The 23,495-nt window shown below is 41.6% G+C and overlaps 1 protein-coding gene across 4 annotated transcripts in view; it reads left to right on the top strand.

Moving 5' to 3' along the window:
* The window catches only part of atp13a3 (ATPase 13A3), a 65,592-nt gene that overhangs the window by 20,484 nt on the left and 21,613 nt on the right, over positions 1-23,495 (top strand). For 3 of the 4 annotated variants that reach the window (XM_061824129.1, XM_061824126.1, XM_061824127.1), the window contains exons 3-19: positions 1,250-1,333; positions 1,429-1,602; positions 4,561-4,767; positions 7,365-7,435; positions 7,641-7,724; positions 13,005-13,074; positions 13,176-13,310; positions 14,253-14,325; positions 15,555-15,686; positions 15,779-15,961; positions 17,804-17,961; positions 18,848-19,036; positions 19,504-19,565; positions 19,754-19,904; positions 22,064-22,180; positions 22,312-22,329; positions 23,275-23,428. In XM_061824129.1, the coding sequence (XP_061680113.1) occupies positions 1,286-1,333; positions 1,429-1,602; positions 4,561-4,767; positions 7,365-7,435; positions 7,641-7,724; positions 13,005-13,074; positions 13,176-13,310; positions 14,253-14,325; positions 15,555-15,686; positions 15,779-15,961; positions 17,804-17,961; positions 18,848-19,036; positions 19,504-19,565; positions 19,754-19,904; positions 22,064-22,180; positions 22,312-22,329; positions 23,275-23,428 (2,026 nt within the window). In that variant the 5' untranslated portion in view covers positions 1,250-1,285. The remainder of the gene's footprint in view (positions 1-1,249; positions 1,334-1,428; positions 1,603-4,560; positions 4,768-7,364; positions 7,436-7,640; positions 7,725-13,004; positions 13,075-13,175; positions 13,311-14,252; positions 14,326-15,554; positions 15,687-15,778; positions 15,962-17,803; positions 17,962-18,847; positions 19,037-19,503; positions 19,566-19,753; positions 19,905-22,063; positions 22,181-22,311; positions 22,330-23,274; positions 23,429-23,495) is intronic. The other variant, XM_061824128.1, reaches the window with a different exon arrangement.

Below are 23,495 nucleotides of genomic sequence, written 5' to 3'. Positions count from 1 at the left end.
CTCCAAATTTTTATAACACATAGTTAATGCCGATGTATCAGTCCCTAAATGATCATATAATTTGAACATTTTCTCAATTTCTATTTGACCAGGAAATTATGCTCATTAATGAAGAAGAAAAGCTGTCTCTTTGATGCAAACCTTTCCTTTCCTCTGTGTTCCAGATGAACACAGAGGAAAGGAAATTGTATCAAATAGGTAACCTATTAACCATGTAAAAAGAAAAAGCAAACCAGCAGTCAGGCATCCATACAATCCAGTCCTTTTTTTTTTGTGGGAGAACAACTTCCGTGACAGTGCTGTTGGGAATGTTCCCTCCAACTCATTGAACATTAATTTTCATTACTGCAATTTTTCCAATATATGGCAGGGTGCTATAATTTTGCACACACCTCTACCACAGTCAAGAGTATTACAGCTTCTGCCCAGTGGGTTCTTTGCAGGCTGCAGTTTTGCGTTCAATGTCAGGTCAATGTAAGTTGCCATGTTGACTTTTGATCAGCTTGTCAACGTATATTAAGAATATGGGAAACTTGTTCAAACTCAAAACCAACTTGATGCTGAACATAGTGGCAGACCACAATGTTGTCTTTCAGAGCTATCCCTTCATCTACAAAGAGTAAAAGCGTTTTATACTATTTCAAGTCTCAAGTACTAACGTCGATCTAGTGAATAACCCAATTCCACCATCCCTGGTTATCGCACATATTTATACATTCATATTTGTCAGTCAGAAGGTGTCACTGTAACTTGTAAATTTGACAGTGAAAACTGTTTTGACTCTAAATTGACCTTTCCACTTTTGCAGAAATCCATTGTTTGATCTCAGAACTGTGAGATCAACGCCACCGTGCCGCCTCTCTCTGTCTGTCTGTAAATTCATGAAAAGTGCTCACTTCTACAGAACTGAAATACATTTCAAAATCCGGACATTTCTGATTAAATTATTCTTTTTTTTTTTTTTTTTTTTTAATTGATCAAATATATTATTTTATAAGTTGCTGAATTTTTAGGTTTTCAATATCTGTAAGCGACTCCATAAAATCAACTTGCAATATATAAATGCTTGAAGTATTGTTTAATGTACTTATATAATACAGATTTCACATTCTGAAATGCGTAAAGAAAAATGATTTATATTCAAAACAAAACTAACAACTAAATCTTGCAATTTACTCCTTTGTTTATGGTCCTGCAGACCATTACACTAACGCAGAAGCCATATTTCTGGATGTTTTTGCCACTGCAGTGACAAAGGAGGGTGTTTTGCAATCAGCTTTGCATCATGAAGGAAGAGCTAAAGATTCTCAACAAGGGAGAAGAAGAAGAGATGGTGGGCATCCTGAATTGCTGCGTTAACCTTAAATATACAAATTCTTGTTTTCCGAGTTTTCACATGGTGCCCCCTTCTCTATTTCTATTTTAAAGGAGTTGCAAGGCTACTGTTTGTGCCGCTGGCGATTGACACTAGTGGGTCTTGGGGTGCTGTGTACAGGAGGCTTCCTCCTCCTGCTGCTCTACTGGAAACCAGAGTGGTGCGTCAAGGCCACCTGTGTCCCGACCATGGCCTGTGATGCTGAAGTGGTGTTGCTGCAATCAACGGTTTGTAGTCATTGTTGAAAAAGCATTGTGCTGTTATTAACATTTATGGACTTAAAATGTATTGTAACTAACATACAGACCCTTTCCCAAAAAATTTAATGTCATGGAAAACTATGCATCCATCCATCTTCTACCGCTTTTCCGGGTTAGGTCATGCAGGCAGTAGCTTTGGCAGGGATGCCCAGACTTCCCTTTCCCCAGCCCCTTTCCCTGCAGCTTTTCCAGGAGGGTCCCGAGGCGTTCCCAGGCCAGCCGAGAGACCTCGTCCCTCCAGCGTGTCCTGGGCTGTCCCCGGGGTCTCTGTCCGGTGGGATGTGCCTGGAACACCGCACCGTGGAGGCATACGGGAGGCATCCGAATCAAATGCCCCAGCCACCTCATCTAGCTTCTCTCAATGCGGAGGAGCAGCGGCTCGACACTTAGCCCCTCCTGGATGACCGGGCTTCTCACCCTATCGCTAAGGGACAGCCTACACATCCTGCGGCAGAAACTCTTTTTTGGCCACTTTTATCTGGGATCTTGTTTTTTCGGTCACGACACACAGCTCATGAACTTGGGTGAGGGTAGAACATAGATTGACTGGTAAATTGAGAACTTCCCCTTTCGACTTAGCTCCTTTTTTTCCAGAACAAACTGATACAAGCTCTGCATATCTGCAGATGCTGCACCAATCTGCCTATCGATCTCACTTTCCATTCTTCCCTCACTCGTGAACAAGACCCCAAGGCACTGGAAGTCCTTCACTTGGGGCAGGATCTCTTCCCTGACCCAGAGAGAGCATGCCACCCTTTTCCGAGTGGTCTCAGATTTGGAGGTGCTGATTCTTATCCCAACCGCTTCACATTCTTTTGCAAACTGCTGCAAAGAGCAGAGATGCAATACTGAGGCCATCAAACCGCACCCCAGCTATGCCGCTGCTGCATCTAGAGATTCTGTCCATAAAAGTTATGAGCAATATTGGTGACACAGAGGAGCCTTGACAAAGTCACAACTTACGATGAGTTGAGTTGAGTTCAGCAGCACCCCATCCTCACTGTACAAAGGGTTGACGGTGGAGTGCTTCCCCCTCTTGAGATGCCGGAGGGTGGACCAGAATTTCCTCAAAGCTATCTTAAAGTAGTCTTCCATGACCGCACCGAACTCCTTCCACGGCCAGGTTTTTGCTTCAGGCACCACTAAAGCTGCATTCCGCCCGGCCAGCCGGCACCTATCAGCTGCCTTGGGAGTCCAACAGGCCAAAAATGCCTGGCGGAACTCCTTCAGCTTTTCAACATCCCTGACTATTGGTGTCCACCAACTTGTTCGGGGGTTCCCGCATTGACAGGCACCGACCACGTTTCGGCCACAGCTCCCGTTGGCCACCTCACCAATAGAGGTACCGACATCGTCCATTCTGACTCGATGTCTTCCTCCACCCACCGGAACATGAGCAAAGTTCTTTCAGAGGTGGGAGTTGAAACTCCTGCTGACGGGAATTTGCCAGCCGTTCCCAGCAGACCGTCACAATACGTTTACGCCTGGCATGTCGGACTGGCATCTTCCCCAACCATCGGAACCAACTCACCACCACGTGATGAGCAGTTGAGAGCTCTGCTCCTTTCTTCACCCAGGGGTCCAAGATGTGCGGTCGCAAGTCTGATGACATGCATTGGCACAAACAACAGTCAGAACCCTCCCCCCTCCCTAAGGTCGGAGGCAGGCTATCCTCTCATCCACCATGGGAAACGCCAAGCACCAAGCCGGGGGCAATAAGTAAACCCATACCTGCTCGATGCCTCTCATGGTGGGCAACTCCAGAGTGGAACAAAGTCCACACCCTCTCAAGTGGACTGTTACCAGAGCCAATGCGGTGTGTAGAGACGAGTCTCGACTACATCTAGTCGGAACTTTTTGACCTCACACACCAGCTTGGGCTCATTCCCTGTCAGAGAAATGACATTCCATGTCCCTAGAGCCAGTTTCTGTAGCTGGGGATTCGATCGCCAAGCCTTTGTCCACTACCCAGGTCAAATTGCACACGAACCCTATGGCCCGTCTCACAGGTGATAAGCCACTGGGAATGGGGACCCATGTTACCTCTTTGTGCTGTGCCCGGCCGAGCCCCATTGGTGCAGGCCTGGCCACCAAGCGTTCGAACTGCACTTCCAGGCCTGGCTACAGAGGGTGGGCCCTGGTGACCTGTGTCCAAGCAAGGGAAACCTGAATCCCTTTGTGTATACCATCGTGGGGGTCTTTTGGCCATGCTTTTTCTGGTCCTTCACGTAGATCCTGTTTGCTAGGCGTTACCTAACCAGGGGCATGAAGCTCCAGACAACTTAGGTCCTAGGAATTTGTTTAAATTATGTTGCCCAAATCCATTATCTATGAATACATAATGGATGAAAAATACTTGATTTTGATATGGTACACAAAGTTATTAAACAAATAATTAAATTTACAGCTGTACTCATTTACAGCTATTTCATTCACAAAGCATATTTTGTTGCCTGAAAAGACTCAAACAAAAGAGGATTAAAATCACATTGAAAGGAAAAAATTAAGTTGTAACTTTATCAAATGGGTATAGTATGGGTGCTCAATACATCGATCGCTATCGACCAGTGGACCCCTGAGGCAGTTTTGGTCGCTCAAGTGAGTGTGCCCAAAAGAGTAGATCGCGAGATGATTGCAGCTTGAAAAGTAGATTTTGGTGCTAAAAAGTGGGGGGACCCTTGATGTACAGCATTATGTAAAAATTACATAACTACCACTTTCCAGGAAATTTTAAAGACAAGGGTTGTCCCTGAGAGACAATTATATTTGATGCAGATCTGGATCTGTATTCTATACTTTTACAAACTTGTATGTAGTTAACTCAATTTCCTTTAACAGTTTAACATTGAACTAGTAGCTAAACTAAATCCTACCACCATCTATGTTTGCACTCTTTTTGTCAACTAAAATTGTACTTTTGACTAGGATGAGTTCCGGCGCTGGTTCCTGGCTAAGGTTCGAGTGATTCTAGCCCCAGGAAGCAACCCCTTCCACAATCTGGAGCCCCAGACCACCTCCCCTTCTTCCCCTTCCTTCCCTTCTTTTGTGGCCAATGGAGACACACGCCCTTCTCCCGATGGCATAACAGCTCGGGAGCTCTTCAGAAGATATGTGGACTACCAGCCTACAAAGGTAGGGTAAAAAAAAAAAAACAAACCAAAAAAACGTAACAGACTTCTTGGTTCACTGGATTTATAATAGAAGATGGAGAAATGGAAAGTGTGTTACTTGGTAGAAGAGCAAAGCACAGAACCTAGAACTGAATGTTGGGACTATGACAGGAAAAGCTCTTGATTCGGTTGACATGATGATGAGAGATGTTGATGTTTTGTGGGAGGTTTCGAGGTAGGGTTTGGTGTAGATGGTAAGAGAATAGAAGTAGGCCTTGTTTTCAAGGTTAGCTAAGAATATTTGAGAGAGAGAGAGAGAGACAGACACAGACACACACAGACACAGACACACAGACACAGACACAGACACAGACACAGACACAGACACTGTCTGTCTGTCCGTCCACCCACTCTCATTCCCATCCCAAACAGAGACTTGTGATTATAATGGACATGTTAGTGAAGGAAGCAGAGGTGACCAAGAAGTAATGGCTAAGTTTGGTATCTGGAAAACAAACTTGGAGGGTCATATGATGCTGGACTTTCCAGAAAGAACGGAAGTGGCTGTAATGAACACTTTGTTCCTGAAGAGGCAGAAATATAGGGTGACCTTTAAAAGCACACACATTGAGTACATTTTGTGTAAATGTAATCTGAAGGAGGTTACTGACTGTAGGGTAGTGGAAGCATAAGATGGTAGTGTGTAAGATGATGCTGGTGGTGGGGAGGAACATTTAGAAGACAAAAGCAAAGCCGAAAACCTGTGGGTGGAGCTGGGAAAGGAAGAGTGTTTGGCGGCTTTTCAAGAACCGGTGAGACAGGCTCTCAGTAGACACAGTGAGATTCAAGAATATTGGAGCACGACAGCGGTGGTGATCAGAGAGACGGGCAGAAGACTACATTGCGTATCTTCTGTTAGGAAAGGGGATAACAAGAGTTGGTGGTGGAACCTCAAAGTACTGGATATTTATACAAGGAAAGATGTTAGCTAAGAAGTGCAACAATGATGGCTGGTGGAAATGTTGACTGGTCCCAATAGTGTGCTGGATAGATGGAAAGAATACTTTGAGGATTTGATAAATGAAGTTTATAAGAGAGAAGGAAGAGTGTAGGAGGCAAGTGCGGTAGACCAGGAAGAAGCAATGATAAGGGAGAGGTTAGAAAAGCACAAAAAGAGGATGAAAAATGGAAAGGCAGTTGGTACTGATGACATTCCTGAAGAGGAATGGAAGCAATTTTGAGAAGTGGCTAGTGTAGTTTTTCACCAACATGTTCAACAATACTAGCAGGTGAGAAGATGCCTGAAGAATGGAAGAAAAGCGTGTTCGTTACCATTTTTAAGAACAAAGGCGATGTGCAGAGCTGTGCGAGCTATTGTGGACTAAAAGTTGTTGAGCCACAGATTGACGTCATGAAGGATAAACAACGCCGCAGACGATGGCGCACTCGGCCGCGAGCGACAACAACGCCGTAAAGCAGCCCGGCTCGGCGGCACGATGAGCCACCCCGGCCGAAGACATGATCGGCTCGTCGCGGCCGGGTGGCAGTGGCTCGTTGTACCCGGGCCGCAGCGTTGTCTTCGCTCGCGGCCGAGTACGCTACATACTGTCAGGGAGTCTGTTAGGAGTGATCCGCATATCATCTAAATATAGCTTGACACGATAGGGTACTACGGCCCTGGTCACTTCACTCAATTGTGAGATGTTCTCTTCTTCGAAAAGAGCTTCCGTGTCAGAAGGGCAACTCACAAACCCCGACTCAGTTACACAAGTTCTGTCAGGAGCAATGGGTCAGGATTCCAGCAGAGGACTGTCAGAAGCTTGTGGAAGGTTAACCAAAATGTTTGACCCATGTCATGCAGTTCAAAGGAAATTCTACTCGATACTCTCCTAATGTATGTAAACTTGACTTTGAGTAAATAATATAAATTTCTCCAAGATATTCTCTTTTTCTATTTATTGTAACATTTAACAAAATTAAAGAATTTTGGTGCTCCTGACTGACCTGAACCAGGAGAGGTTTAGTCTGATTTGACTTCAAACCAGCGAGACAAGAAATTCAACTTTTTTTTTTTCAGCTCAGAGAAAACTTTTGGCTTCAACTGTAGATGTGAACACTTAAATAAAAGTTGGAATTCTGAACTTTTGTCTTATATTCATCTGTTGATGTGAATTCCAAATGTCTTCATTGGACAACAAATACAAAGGAATCATCCTTGCCATTCCTATTCTTGAAGGGACAATCTTTAAGTTGAGTGTCATTCTTCTTTTAATCTTCCACTCCCTGATACAACGTAGAAACTAGCTCTTTCCCCAGCTACATTAAGTTTCTTTCAGTTTGTCCTGTTAGGGGTTGCCACATCGTGACATCTCATTTCCATCCCTGTCCCCTCGGTTTGCTCTAAATAATATCTTAAATGCAAATGTCTGTATTGACTCTAATTTCTTAAACCATGCTGGTCTTTCAACACTTGAATACTTTTCCCATCCTTCCTTCTTATGAGACCCTAAAAAAATAGCAGCTTCCAAATTGAGTGACATTTTTAAAGCAATTTTAAAATATTTTTAAATTGTTGCACGTGCTGCAAAACTAATTTTTTTCCTCCCTTTTGTCTTTCAGATTCGTTTTTTTACCCTTCACAGCACAAAATATTATTGGAATGACAGAGTGCAGAACTTTGAAGTTTTAACGTAAGCTTTGTTTTCTTCTGTCCTTTTTTTGTGTGGACTCCCCCCGATTTTTTAAAGAACATTGTGTTTAAGTGATTGGTATAAAAATGGAATCTGGATCTTTGTTATATCAACATTCTTTTAACATAACTACTTCAATTCCTATTGCCATGAAGCTTGACTATATTAGTCACAATTTTGCATATTTCTGTGACTTAACTGACAGTGGCCTGGATGATCTCCATTTTACCGCTTCTGGTCTCCACTCAGAGCACAGCAAAGGCCTAACCAGGAACCAGCAAGGATACAGGTAATATCTGAATATATTAACGTTGGTCAACTCCTGGTTCTCATTGACGAGGGAATGGTCTTCTCTCATTTAGTGTACAAGTGTACTAGTTCCCATTTTTAAGAACAAAGGCGATGTTGAGAGCTGTGGGAACTATAGAGGAATAAAGTTGATGAGCCACACAATGAAATTATGGGAAAGAGTTGTGGAGGCTAGACTCAGGACATAAGTAAGTACCTGCGAGCAACACTATGGTTTCATGTCTAGAAAGAGTACCACAGATGCATTATTTGCCTTGAGGATGCTAGTGGAAAAGTACAGAGAAGGTCAGAAGGAGCTACATTGTGTCTTTGTGTATCTAGAGAAAGCTGATGACAGAGTGCCAAGAGAGGAACTGTGGTACTGTATACGCAAGTCTGGTGTGGCGGAGAAATATGTTAGAATAGTACAGAACATATATGATTGCAGCAGAACAATGTTAAGGTGTGCCTTAGGTGTGACAGAAGAATTTAAGGTGGAGGTGGGACTGCATCAGTGATCAGCTCTGAGCCCCTTCCTGTTTGCAGTGGTAATGGATAGGCTGACAGATGAGGTTAGACTGGAATACCCTTGGACCATGATTTTCGCAGATGATGTTGTGATATGCAGTGAAAGCAGGGAGCAGGTGGAGGAACAATTACAAAGATGGAGACATGCACTGGAAAGGAGAGGAATGAAGTTTAGCCGAAGTAAAACAGAATATATGTGCGTGAATGAGAGAGGTGGAGGGGGAAGAGTGAGGCTACAGGGAAAAGAGATAGCACGGGTGGACAACTTCAAATATTTAGGGTCAACAATCCAGAGCAATGGTAAGGAAGTGAAGAAACTGTTCCAAGCAGGGTGGAACAGCTGGCAGAAGGTGTCTGGTGTGTTATGTGACAGAAGAGTCTCCGCTAGGATGAAGGGCAAAGTCTATAAAACAGTGGTGAGGCCGGCCATGATGTACAGATTAGAGACTGTGGCACTGAAGAAATAACAGGAAGCAGAACTCGAGGTAGCAGAAATGAAGATGTTGAGGTTCTCGCTTGAAGTGAGCAAGTTGGATAGGATAAGTCATGAGCTCATTTGAGGGACAGCCAAAGTTGGATGTTTTAGAGACAAGGTTCGAGAGAGCAGACTTCAATGGTTTGGACATGTTCAGAGGCGAGAGAGTGAGTATATTGGTAGAAGGGTGCTTACGATGGAGCTGCTAGCCAAAAGAGCGAAAGGAAGACCAAAAAGAACGTTGATGGATGTGGTGAGGGAAGACATGAGGACAGTTGGGTCAGGGAGGATGATGCAAGAGATAGGGTAAGATGGAAAAAGATGACACGCTGTGGCGATCCCGAACGGGACAAAATGAAAGGAAAAGAAGGTCTTCTCTCATTTAACTGCACCCATTTCTACTGTGTATAGTATGAATGTGTTGTGCAGAATGTAAGTCGAAGGTGAATGAATCAAAGTACTTATACAATACTGTATATTACTGTAGGTAAAGGGTATGAGCACAGAAAACGAATGTTCATAATGCTTAGTTTCCTTAAAAATATTTTTCATACACTTATGCATGACAGCGCTTAACACTTCCAGTCTACCACTCAATCTGTTTTAGCCATGCCCATGTATCGAAAAATCAACATGAAGCTGAGTTCTTCTCTGAAAGACACTTTGGTGTCACTGGCTGCAGAAAAACATGACAGTTCATTCTGACTACCAATGGAAGGGTTACAGAAGAATAATCACCTTTATTGTCATAAATATGCATGGATGCACACAAAATTTGTTCCCTGCATCACAGTGAACACACACACAGACTTGTAACTGGAACACACAGGAGCAGAGGGCCATCTGAAGCACCCTAGGAGGTTGAGGTATCAGTTTTTTGCTCAAGGAGAGCATAGCTGTGATTTCGGGGGATTGTGGTGCATGATGCAGTCAGGGTCTGGAACCAAGGTCCCCAACTTTGGCAGCCAATGATCTTACCAATTGTAACCACAGTATGTTACAGTGCCATGAAAAAAGTTTGGGCCCCCTTTTCAAATGACAATTTTTTTTTGCATAGTTTCCCTGTGACTGCCATGGAAAAAGCAAAAGTGAGACCATAAATAGGAGGCCATCTTGCTAGAACGCGGCTTTATGCACGTGTGATCGACAAATCTGCCACACCTGAATCAAGCAACGAGATGGATGCTTGGTTGACGGATTTTTTTTTTTTTTTTTTTTTTTTTTTTGGCACCGCATCACGCGATCGACCAAAACTGCTCCAGTCGATCACGATCGACACATTGAGCACTCCTGCTGTAGATCTACAAAGACACAATGTACCTCCTCCTGACCTCGACACATCAACAATCTCAAGGCAACTGGTGTCTATAGTTTTCTTCCAGGCATGAAACAATGTTGTTGCTTGCAAATCCATGTTCTGATTCTCGCCTCCACAACTCTTTATCATTACTTCATTGTGTAGCTCATCAACTTTATTCCACTAAGGATCCCACAGCTCAGCAAGTCACCCTTGTACTTAAAAATGGGCACCATCACTCTTCCTCCATTCCTCTTGCATCTTCTCAACCCCTAGAATTCTTTTGAATAAGCTGGTCAAAGACTTCACAGCTACGTCTCCTAGATGCTTCCATACCTCCACAGCTACGTCATCAGGACTAACTGAAGTTTTCTTTAGTGCATTTTGAACTTCCCCCTTACTCATTACTGTGACTTCCCATTTTAACTTCCTCCTTACCTCACTGCGACTTGGTTCATCACACTTTTACTCTTCCTTCTGTCATTTTACTCATTTATTAGCTCATCAAAGTATTGTTTACATCTTTCCAGCACACTACTGGCACCATTAAACATATTTCCATTGCTATCCTTGTTCGGGTGCATGGCATCAATGCTTTGAATTACCAGGACATTTTAAATCTGTTGCCATCTGCCCAAAAACTGAAAATGGGTCGTCACTGGGTCTTTCAGCAAGACAATGACCCTAAACGTATGGCCAAATCTACACAGAAATGGTTCACCAGTCACAAAATCAAGCTCCTCCCATGGCCATCTCAGTCCCCAGACCTCAACCCCATTGAAAACCTGTGGGATGAGCTGAAGAGAGTACAGAGGAGAGGACCCAGGTCTCTGGATGATTTAGAGAGATTCTGCAAAGAGGAATGGCTGAAGATCTCTCTTTGTCTTTTCCCATCTTGTGAAACATTATAGAAGATTAGGTGCTGTTTTGTTGGCAAAAGGGTAATGTACAAAGTATTAACACCAGGGGGTGCTAGTAATTGTAACACATTATGACACGGTGTGGCGACTCCGAAAGGGACAAGCCGAAAGAAACTTGCTTTATTTGATGTCAAATCATTTCTATTTGGGATTTTTTTCCCCACTGAATAAATGGACTTGTATTGAAGGTTGGATTTTTCTCTTTTTTTTCCATTAAGGTCCCATGTTATTTAGAAAAAAAAATATTAGAAGCTAAAAAACACATCTTAACCAGGGGTTCCAATAATTATGGCGGTTACTGTTTATCAAGTACTTACCTGCCTGTGTCTCTGATCACCATGGCTAATGGTCCAGATTTCTGGAAGATCCTTAAGTACACTGAGAGCCTGTCTCCTATTTTAGAAAAGATGCAGTAAACTCTTCCTTTCTCAGCTTCAACCACATAGGTTTCTGCTTTAACTCTGTCTTTTTAATCTTCCTCCCCACTACTTGCATCATCTTACACACCATCATTTGCTGTCTAGCCACACTCTTGCCAACCTTATTCAGTTACCACTTTCAAATTACGTCATCTGCACATGATTTAATCCACCTCCCTGCTTCTCCCTCTGCTTTTGTAGGTCACCTTATATTCCTGCATCTTCTGAAATTCTTCAAAGTCTACAATCATCTGTCCTTCCAAGTTCCTTTTCTTTCCGTACCTACCCAAAACTTCTGCATCACCTGTTTCCTTCACCAAGATATAAATCTGCATGAATCACGACTCTAGTATGCTCAGAACGACTTAGTCTATCTCCTTCCAGAATTTCTTTCATCTCTTGGTCACATCCTACCTTTAGGACATAGCAGCTACTCATATTATACATAACAGTGAATTTAGAGTTTCAGCCTCATCCCTCCATCTGATACTCTTCACCTCTGACATTTTGTAGCTCTTTAAAAGAACCCTTATTAAGGTTAATAAAAAATTTAACCTTGCCCCGAAACATCTAGCCTTACTGCCTTTCCACATAGGCTCCTGGGGCTTCATGTACAAAAGGTGCTTCTGCACAAAAACATTCTTTTTCACAGCAAAGTTCAGATAAATCAAGATGGCACTTCAGCATGTTCTCCCTGGTACTGTTTACGTTTGTGTATTTTTCAGGCTTCTTGGGACTCAAGTACACAAGATAGGATTTGCTAACCATCAGAGAGTCTTCTCCAGACTTTTTCCCGACAACTCTCACCAATTCGCTTGCACACACCCAAAAAATAAAATTCCAACCTAAATTCAAGTATAACACACAACTATTCAGTTTTTGCAACGTGAGTCAATGAGTGAGAGATGACTATCTGCTCTATCCGATAGCACAATTCACATATGTACTCATGCAGTCTGTCGACGTTGTTTACAATGACAGCATTCCTTTGCACTGCCCACCATGGGTGTTTAGTTAGCAAAGCGGCTCTAGGCAACATAGAGCAAAGACGAGCTAGAAAGGCTGCGTGTTTCCCCTTGATGATAATGGCAAAAGTAAAAGAAAAAAAAAATAAAGAAATGCTGTTATTTTAAGATTCAATGACTGTCGTGCACTGCTCTTCTTTGTGCTCTGCGCACTTTGAGGCGTATCATGAACTATGATTTTGCTTCTCAGACTGGCACCCTCAATAATGTCAGAAAACAAATACACTGATACTTCCTTTGTTGCAAGAATACTACTACCTTGATTTTGATTACTCAGTATTAATTTTATTTATTAATTAGTGAGCAGGGTGGAACGACTGGTTAGATCATTAGGCTCACAGTTATGAAGAATGAGGTTCAAATCCCAGCACCGCCTGTGTGGAGTTTGCATGTTCACCCCGTGCCTGCATGACTTTTCTCCGGGCACTCTTCTCAAATGCATTTATTGGAGAATCTAATGTGCCCTTAGGTGTGATTAAATGTGCGAATGGTTGTTTATATCTGTGTGCCCTGCGATTGGCTAGCAACCAGTTCAGGGTGTACTTGTCTCCTTTAAGTTTTGGTTTAACTTTTAACATTGTGTTTTTCATCATTACTACTATTATTTTTTTTTTTAGGAGACTATTTTTTGGATTCAATAGAATTGATGTGAAAGTGCCTTCTGTTTTCAAGCTGCTTATCAAAGAGGTAGAACCCATGGCAATGTTTTACAAATATTTTGTTGTATTTCTCATATCTACTCTTGTTGCTGCACCAGTCCGTCTGACATCTGTTCTTTTCTTTTCCAGGTCCTAAATCCTTTCTATATCTTCCAGCTCTTCAGTGTAATATTATGGAGTGCCGATGAATATTACTATTATGCTGTTGCCATTCTTATCATGTCATTTATATCCATAGCTACCTCTCTATATACCATCAAAAAGGTAAGCATGTGTGAATTTTACCACACTTTTAACCATTGCGTAAAACTCAATCCAAGAACAAAATGTGTGCCCAATTCAGGTTATAAAATATTGTACTTCGTGAACGAGATTATAAAAATATATATTTTTAAAAAAAAATTACATATAGTGAAGAAAATAAATATTTGAACACTCTACTATATTGCAAGTTAAAATCATGGAGGGGTCTGAAATTTTCATCGTAGGTGCATGTCCCCTGCGAGAGAGATAATTTAAAAACAAAAATCCAGAAATCACAACGTATGAATTTTTTAACAATTTGAAACAGCTGCAAATAAGTATTTGAACACCTGTCTATTAGCTAGAATTCTGACCCTCAAAGACCTATTAGTCCGCCTTTAAAAGTCCTGTGTGAAGTTCGCTGCATAAAGACACCTGTCCACTACAGTCCCAGGGGGATGTTTTCAACCTTTTTTTATTTGAGCCTCTCCGAAATGTACGCTCTTGGAGGCGAAATATGTTCTTCCTGAATAGGACAAGAAAAGCTTGTCCTTCATGTTCCTGTTTTCTTTCAAAATATTCTAAGGGCTTTTCTTTCAATGATGGGTGTTTTGGCTTCATGTGGCGGCTCAAGTTTTTATGGTTCATTAGTAACCAATCTGGTGGTGCTGTGGACAGGACAATGTTGGCGAGAGCTGTCAGGCAGAGAGGCCGGCTGCGGCTGCATCAGTTAAAAATAACTCAAATTATTGTCTGTCAGATAAAAAAAAAAAATGCAGATCCTGATATGTGCCAAAATGCTAGATATTGGCCCTGATAATTGTGCAAGTCAATAATCAATCAATCAGGACTTTTATCTTAGTCTTTGTTACCCCTGTCTGTTTGAATTTCAGTTTCACAGATTTTTTTTTTCTCAAGTCAAGAGTTTGTGAAATTTCCCATTTTCTTCTCTCCATTCTCTAGCAATATGTCATGCTACACGATATGGTGGCAGCTCACAGTATTGTCCGTGTATCTGTATGCAGAGCCAACAATGGTTTGTATTTTTTTTTTTCTCTTAATGTCATCCTATACTTTTTGGTGTCTCTGCCCTGGTCTGACACGTAATTGATGGAACATATAGCGAATACGCTGTATACTATACATTTTGAAAAATATTTGATAGTTTTTGTTACAGCAATTTAGGCAACGTGTGCAGGACAGACCCTAACCCTAACATTGAAATAAGTTAATGACTGTTAAATGGTCATTAATTAAGCACAGCAGTAGAAAACGAGCTATTGTACCAAAACATATTACATACAGCAAAATAAAATGAAATCCTATTTAAGTTTCATCACAAAAAAGACTACAGAGCCTTGAGTCTGTTTGTATGAAAATATAGTATGGTTACAGAACAAAACAAATGCCAACTGAAGAAAAACTAGTGGACTAGAAAGGCCCACAGTCAAAAGGCCAGCAATGGCCCACACCTCCTCGGGAGAAAGGGCATATCATAACGACATACCTTCTAACAAGTGTAGTTAAATACTGAAACACAAAAACTAAAACTCTAAAAACAAGGCACAGAGACTGGCTGCTTACAAATAATCACCAGCGTACACACGAGAAGCAAAGAGTCCACCACAAACTCAGTGTTGGGATCGAGTGTGGGCACAGCGTATCCCTTGGATCCAGTCATAAATCAAGGCCATCTTGCTTAGCAGCAATTAGTGGTTCCAATCAAGGATGAGGGTAACCAATCAGGGAAATTAGAATGGCAGCCCATGCCAACCGAGAAACCACACAAACAGGTTTACTTTACCCAAGCTCTTTACAATGCAAATTGACAGCGGGCCATCACACCTTGGTTAAATGCATTACATTTCCCATATCATCACACCATCCATTTTCTGAGCAGCTTATCCTCAGAAGGGTGAGCCAATCGCGCTACCTTCGGGCAGGAGGCGGGGTACACACTGAACTGTTTGCCAGCCAGTCACAGGGCACATACAGACAGACAAAAGTTGCACTCACAATCACAATTGCAATGGCAATTTAGAATCTCCAATCAATGCATGTTTTTGGGATGTGGGAGGAATCCAGAGTGCCCGGAGAAACTCCACACAGGCGGCGCCGGGTTTTGAACCCCGGTCCTCAGAACTGTTAGGCCAACAATCAAACCAGATGCTCCTCCCTGCCGCCTTTTTCGATATCATGCTACACAAATAATCCGGTTAATCTTTCCTGTATTCATGGCTCACTGTTCATTGTCTTTTGTGGCAGATATTGAAGAGATTATGTCTACTGATTTAGTGCCTGGTGATATGATAGTCATCCCCAGCAATGGGACCATTATGCCATGTGATGCCGTGCTGCTCAGTGGCACCTGCATTGTCAATGAAAGTATGCTAACAGGTCAGAAAATAAATATTTTAAACGACAATGGCTCTCACCCAGGAGAAATGCAAAAAACCTATGCCACGCACTAATAATCTACTTTTCCACAGGTGAAAGTGTTCCAGTCACAAAGACCAACCTTCCAAACACATTGCCAGGGGAGAGTGGCGATGAGGTTATGAGTCCCTATAGCATAGAGGAGCATAAAAGACACACACTCTTCTGTGGCACTAATATCATTCAGACCCGTTTTTACACTGGTGAACTTGTTAAAGCTGTAGTAGTCCGCACAGGTAGGCATCACAGGTGGCATAATTTTTTTATTTCAACCAACAAATAGTTGTCATGCTTTAACACTTGTTTCATACATTTTATACTTATTCACAACAAAGGTCAAACAATTGACTAACCCATGTTGTTTTTGATGTATGATTTTAGTGATCCACTAAAATGAAAATTGCTGGCTGAAATAAAATACTGACAGAAAACCAAGGGAATAAACACTGGGAGGGGGCAATTATTAGTAAATTTCCATTTATTACTATGACTGTGGACTATCCTCACTAAAACCAAGACATTGCATTTGGATGAAGTAATATTAATGTGCCAAAGAATAAATCAGTTACAAAATGAAAATTCATTAAGAACTGATACTGATGTCAACAACAATTTCTTAAAATGTTCCTTGACTTTTATTTAAAGATCTGTCCAAAGTTTAACATATAATGGAACATTGTAGTCAGCCAGATGTATATTAATTTAATCCTTATTGCGAGACAATTTGTTGATTTTTGGATTGGGGGTGGGGTGGTGTACGGTACTCAAAACCAAAATAACACTGACGGAACTTTTCAGCCCTTTCTTAGTAACAATGTTGCACACTGCCTTGTTGGTGTGGTCCCCTCCATTCTTGAACCAGAGAAGTGCATGCTGACTACAATTTTTACTTGCGTCTTTCCAATGTCCTGATTTGTTGATTTTGTTTTGGTGGCAAAAGTCTTGCGGCTGAAAATGCACTGTTGGCCCATTTTTGTCTGAATACAATGGGTACGGAAAGTATTCCCTTAACCTATTTACCATGTTATGTTGTAGCTATTTTCAAAAATATTTTGTAGTTGTTTTTAGGGGTTAATGTACACATCACCACATATTGACGTAAAATAATGGAATTGTTGAAACTTTTTAAAAATTATTAAATTGATGAAATATCACACAGGCACAATTAATTCCCTTCGCTGTGAGAAGCATAATTAACGTGTTCTGTCCATTTCTTATTATCCATGAAATGGCTCTACACCTTCATTGGAATGCAACTGTGGTTGCTGAAACTGATTGGATGCGATTAGGATAGCTCGACATCTGTCTATATAAGAACTTACAGCTCACAGTCCATGTCATAGCAAATGAAAAATCATTAGGTCAAAGGAACTCCCTGAAGATCTCAGAGACAGAATTGTGGCAAGGCCACTTTTTTTGGCCTTGATTCTAAGCGGAATGTGTGACGAAAACCAGCACTGCTCATTACTTATCCAAAATAATACCATCAGTGAAGCATGGGGTTGGCAAAATCATGCTGTGGGGTTATATTTCAGGTTTATGGACTGGTTGCAATTGAAAGAAACATAAATGAGGCCATTTACAGGGACATCCTGGACGAAAACCTTCTCCAGGCTGTTCAGGACCTCAGTTTCACATTCCAACAAGACAATGACACTTAACCACACGGCTCAAATAACAGGGTGACTTCAGAGCAATTCCGTGACTGTTCTTGAATAGCCAACCAGAATTCTGACTTCAATCGAACATCTCTAGGGAGACTTGTAAATGACTGTCCACAAACTTTCACTATCCAACCTGACAGAAAAATTTCAACAATTCTTTTTTTTGTCAATATGGGGTGCTGCGTGTGAATTGAGGGGAAAAATTCACTTAAATTATTTTAGAAAATGTGTGCAATATAGAAAATTAAGGGGTCTGAATACTTTATTGACCCACTATATTTTCATTGGGTGAAAATTTGGTGCATTGCTAGTGTGGTAATTGGAATGTATTATCCAAAGTATATGCTGATAATGCTTAAGAAAGGTTCCATTTACATGTTTAACACAGTATTGTATAACCTTCATCTCACCTAGGCTTCAGCACAGCCAAAGGCCAGTTGGTACGCTCCATCCTTTATCCCAAGCCCACAGACTTCAAGCTGTATCGTGATGCCTACCTTTTTCTGTTGTGTCTGGTGGGTGTGGCTGGGATTGGCTTTGTCTACTCCATTGCTCTTAGCATCATTAACAAGGTAATCTTTGAAAACAACAAAGGTGGTGAAATCTGAAGACAATGCTTCTATTTTTTTGTGGCCAAATGCACCCACATTACCGTACATAACACACTTATTGTTTTAAAAAAAAATGTCGTTTTTCTAAATATAAACGTGTGCTCAGTATTATGAAGTGTCAGTAAGCCGGCACCCATTTGAAAAGTTTTAAAGTTTATATAAATTTCCCATGATGGTGTCCTTGAGACTGAAAATTACATGATGGCAGGTTACTGTAGTGATGACTCGATGATTGTCGTTTTCACTTTCTGCAAGGAGAAAGTCCACTTCTTGTTCTGAATTCTAAGTTTATATGTCATAAAGAGTGGCTTGACACACAAACTGTTACCGCACAAAAAAATAGCATGTACCACAGTTGCATGGACACCTGTGTTGAGTACTCCCCTTAAAGTTAACAGCCATGGTGTTGCTGTTGTGCTGTGCCTAGACAAAAGTAAATGCTAGATGGCATCATCGTTTTCGTATGGCAATTAATACATTGCCTTTCATGAAAATGTCACTGTTTGTATCTCGATGTAAACTTAATATAGTCATTGAATCTGTAAACTGGAAATACATGTGCATCACTGTGTGTACCTATATTGTGCCACAGTGGCAGTAAACAACAGCAAATTCTTGAACCAACACTTTATCAATAGCCGTTCATGTTACAACGCAAAACTATTTTACTATATTTGAACAGATTGTTTGGTCCAAATAATCCATTACATCTGATTTCCATTAATTTGGGGTCTTTCTCATGGAGTTTCCAATGATTGTTGGATTTGATGATACTTTAACTTCAGAAGCCCTCTTGTGTACTAGATCCTTTTTATATGCATTGCATGAATCTTTTCTTGCTTTCCAGGTGCCAGCCAAGACCATCATCATCGAATCTCTGGACATCATTACCATTACGGTTCCTCCAGCACTGCCTGCAGCCATGACGGCTGGTATTGTGTATGCCCAGCGACGTCTTAAAAATATTGGAATATTTTGCATCAGCCCACAGAGAATTAATATTTGTGGACAAATTAATCTAGTCTGCTTTGACAAGGTGGGTACCAAGACGAGAGATCTTTTGGAAACTCAACCTTTGTAACATCTATATTTTTATCTGTGTTTGTGTGTGTGTGTATGTACAGTGCCCTCCATAATTATTGGCACTCCCGGTTAAGATGTGTTAAAAGCCTTAAAATAAATAATAAAATAAAACATTTGGGGGGGGAATATATATATATATATATAAACATTTTGGGTTATTAAAGTTCCCATATCTGTGTGAAAAGGGCCTTTTCTGAACTCACAATTTTTCTTTCATGAAATTGACACTTATACTAACTCCACGAGAGAGTGTCACTCTATCGAGGTCTAAATAGCCAAAATATTTAGTGTTATTTATTGTGCAACTCAATCTTCTGCCAGCTAGGAACTCATGTCTGAATATCAATTATTGTACTTATCTCTTGCTCTGCGTTGTTAAAATGCAAACTATAGCTAATTTGTCTCTGAATCTTCTCCCAGACAGGAACTCTTACCGAAGATGGTTTAGACCTATGGGGAGTTCAAAGAACAGAGAATGGCAGGTAAAGTCAGACTATATGCAGAAATGTATTTAATCCCTTTCTCCTTATCTGCAATAAATGTTACATTAATTTTTAGTTGTCTGTATATTTTTTTTCCAAAAGTTTTTCTTGATAAAATTGTGAGTGTGTATTTTTCCAGCACTAAACAGTAAGTAATGAGTTATTGTCCTTGTTATTCACATTTTTAGTTTCCAGCAATCAGATGAAAAAGTTTCCACGGAAAATCTAGTAAAGTCACAGTTTGTTGCTTGCATGGCCACCTGCCATTCTCTTACCAAAATAGAGGGCCAATTGTCTGGAGACCCACTTGACCTCAAAATGTTTGAAGCTACTGGCTGGGTGAGTCCTGCATCTGCATAATTGCCTACTACCCCAAATAATGTTGATTATTTAAGTTTTTTTATTCAGAATAAGATTTCTCATGGGAGCTGATTCCAGTTGGTTTTTAGGCACTCTAAATTTAAAAAAAATTCAAAATTTAAATTCTGTATGAACCCTGCTGAAATGTCACTGATTTCACATAGCCCCAAAAAATGGACATACTTTCAAAACAGGACAAAAAAGTTTGGAGTTCTAAGCATATACAGTTTTTCGCGGTTAATGGGGACCAGAACCCCCCGTAAAATGTGAAAAACCGCGAAGTAGGACTGCCCCCCGCGCAGGGGAGACGTGCACACGCACGCACACACGTTGGAGAGGCTCGTTAGAGGCTTTAAGTTCACTCAGCTGCAGCATTGCAGCATGATGATTGTAAACATGGTCCTTGAAGAAGCAGGCGTCGCTGTCCTCTTCCAAAAACGTCCTTTTTCATCCATGTTAGAAATGTGCACCCGCCATCTAGGAAACTCTTTCTCCACTACTGACAAGCAGCCCCATTTAGATGCATGTTTCTGAGGCTGTATATTTTTTTGAAATTATTCAAACCAGCCTTTTCTGGTCAAAAAGCCTTGTCCTCGAGTGTGAGAAACGCAATGCAGGGTCCAACAAGGTGAAAAGGACCCTGTCTTGTGCCTGGAGGACATCCCAGTAGGTCCCCGCGGTGCCTGCGCCATTTGCTACACAAAGTGGTGGATTCCTCCCGATGTGTCCCAAAAAAGAGTGCCCGCGGCGTTACCACCTCTCAGGTGCCGTGGAGGACATCCCAGTAGGTCCCCGTGGTGCCCGCGCCATTTGCTGCACAAAGTGATTAATTCCTCCCGATGTGTCCCAAATAAGAGTGCCCGCGGCGTTACCACCTCTCGAGTGCCGTGGAGGAAGCTTTTGCTGGGCCCCAACGCTGAGGTGGTACAGTATTGCAACTATATAATCAAAAAATGCAATCACTTTAAAAAAAAAAAAAAGTTATCACAAAAACAAGACTTAAGATAAAGTACATATGCAGACGGTTAACCGCGTGGACAAGACTCCGGCGACAAGGAAATAAGTGGGACAAGAGAAGTTACCACTCGTGCTCTCATTGGTCGATATCGCGCCAGCAACCAATCAATTTTTTATATTTTTCTTGCTTTATTGTTCCACATCTTGCGCTGGGGACGTGCCTTGCTTGTATCAATCCGTGTTGTATCAATCCGCCTTATACATGTAAGTACATAAGGCGGATTGATACAATACTGTACAATACTCTACAATACAATACTGTGCCTAATGTAAACCGATGTGGCTTTTTCGGGGGGGATGGGGAAAAAAAAACATGATGCACTGAATCCGTGATAGGTGATCGGCGAAGTTGAGAGGGATTACTGTGTACTAAGATAGTATACATTGTGTGTGTGTGTGTGTGGTGTGTGTGTGTGTGTGTGTGTGTGCGTGCATCCTCTCTTTGGGCGATCACCTTATTATGGTGGAAGGGTATGTGTTCCCCTCTAAACTGAGAAGCCAAGTTGTCTGGGACTTTACACTCCTGGTAGGGTCACCCATGGCAAATGGGTCCAAAGTGAGGGACCAGAAAAAGCACGGCTCCAAAACCCTCTGGAATGAAAAACACAATGGAATTTATCTTACCTTGTGGAGGTGGGGCTAGACGTAGAGCGCCTGGTGGCTGGGCCTGCACCTATGGTATTGGTAACATGGGTTCCGCTTCCTATTGGGCCACCACGTGTGGGAAAGGCTGTAGGGCTTGTGTGCAGTGTGAGCTGGGTGGTGGCCGAAGGCAGGGACTTTGGCGATCTGATCTCTGGCTATAGAAACTGCCTCTCGGGATGTGAAGTGCCTGGCCTCTGGCAGGGAAGGAGCCCGAGCTGGTGTGTGAGGTTGAGAAGTTCCAACTTGATTTAGTCGGGCTCCCCTCCACAGACTGGTTGGGCTCTGGTACCAGAACCCATGAGCAATTTAGAGTCTCTAATTTATGCATGTTTTGGGGATTTGGAAGGAAACCGGAGTGCTTGGTGGAAAAACCACACAGGCACGGAAAGAACATGCAAACTCCACACAGGCTAGATTGAGGAAATGTGTTTTTAAAAATCCAAATAATGAATTCCAACTCCTTTTCCTCCTCTCAGATTCTGGAGGAGCCCACTGAGGAAGAAACGGCTCTCCACAACCGTATCATGCCAACTGTGGTTAGACCCTCAAAGCAGCTGTTGCCCCCACAGCCCATGTCACCAGAGCAGGACATGGTAATTGATATAACTCTCTGATTAGGGACGTTTGTGATAGAGAGCTCACAACATCTCTGAAATAGTCACTCTATTTTCCAGCAGAACATTCAACAATTGTAGTAAACAAAATTTTTTCCTTTCTTTTTTAGGAACTTTATGACCTGCCTGTAAGTACTGTAGTTCTTTTCTTAAATAAATAAATCCAATTCTTTGTAGTTTTCTTTTTCCAGTTTATTCCCCTGGGACATAAACTATTTAAAATGTCTTATGACCGATGTAATGTTTTTAATTAAATATTGATTTACTTAATTTTGACTTCATACTTTTTGATTTGAAATATTTTGGGAGTTGACTAGTTGACAGTGGGTACGAAAAGTATTCAGACCCCATAAATTTTTCACAGTTCTTTATATTGCAGATGGAGGACTGCAATGGGGGTTAACTTTCTAGAACTTTGTCCCATTTTCTGACAATATGTTTGGAGCACAGCCACAATGATCTTTGGGTTCTTCTTTACCTCTCTCACCTCCTACTGATTGCTCAGTTTGGCCCGACGGCCAGCTCTAGATAGGGTTTTGGTCATCCCAAACATCTTCCATTTGAGGATGAGGGAGGCAACTGTGACCAGGAACCTTAATACAGTAGAATGTTTTATTGTAGTCTTGGCCAGATCTTTGCTTTGCCTCAATTATGTCTCTGAGCTCTTCAGGCACTTCCTTTCATCTCATGATTCTCATTTGTTCTGATACGGACTATGAGCTGTAAGGTTTTATATAGACGTGTTTGTGGCTTTCCTAATCAAGTCCAATCAGTATGATCAAATAGCTGAACTCCAATGAAGCTGTAGAACCATCTCAGGGATGATCAGAGGAAATAGTTTGTTTTCAAAACGAGACATAGGCATTTTTTTCAGATTTACGAAACTCGCGCCAAAATTATCCAGCTCCGAATGGATAATTTTGGCGCGAGTTTCGTAAATCTGAAAAAAATGCCTATGTCTCGTTTTGAAAACAAACTCTTCAAATGAGTTACAGCAAATTATCTGAATACTTATGGGTGTGTGATATTGCACTTTAAAAAAAAAAAAAGAAAAAATTTCGATCTTTGTTTAGGCACAATATGAAATAGGTATCGTGCGGCAGTTTCCATTTTCCTCTGCACTCCAGAGGATGACTGTGGTGGCTCGTCTGTTAGGGGAGAAACGTATGGATGCCTACATGAAAGGAGCACCAGAAGTTGTGGCTCGCAAATGCAAGATGGAGACAGGTGAGTGCTATTGACTTGCATGCGGTGTCATTGAACATCATAGTTCATTGGAATCCATTACTTTGCA

Source organism: Syngnathoides biaculeatus, chromosome 7, assembly GCF_019802595.1.
Source record: "Syngnathoides biaculeatus isolate LvHL_M chromosome 7, ASM1980259v1, whole genome shotgun sequence".
In the NCBI taxonomy this organism is placed as follows: Eukaryota; Metazoa; Chordata; class Actinopteri; order Syngnathiformes; family Syngnathidae; genus Syngnathoides; species Syngnathoides biaculeatus.
This window is presented reverse-complemented; position numbering and strand designations above follow the sequence as displayed.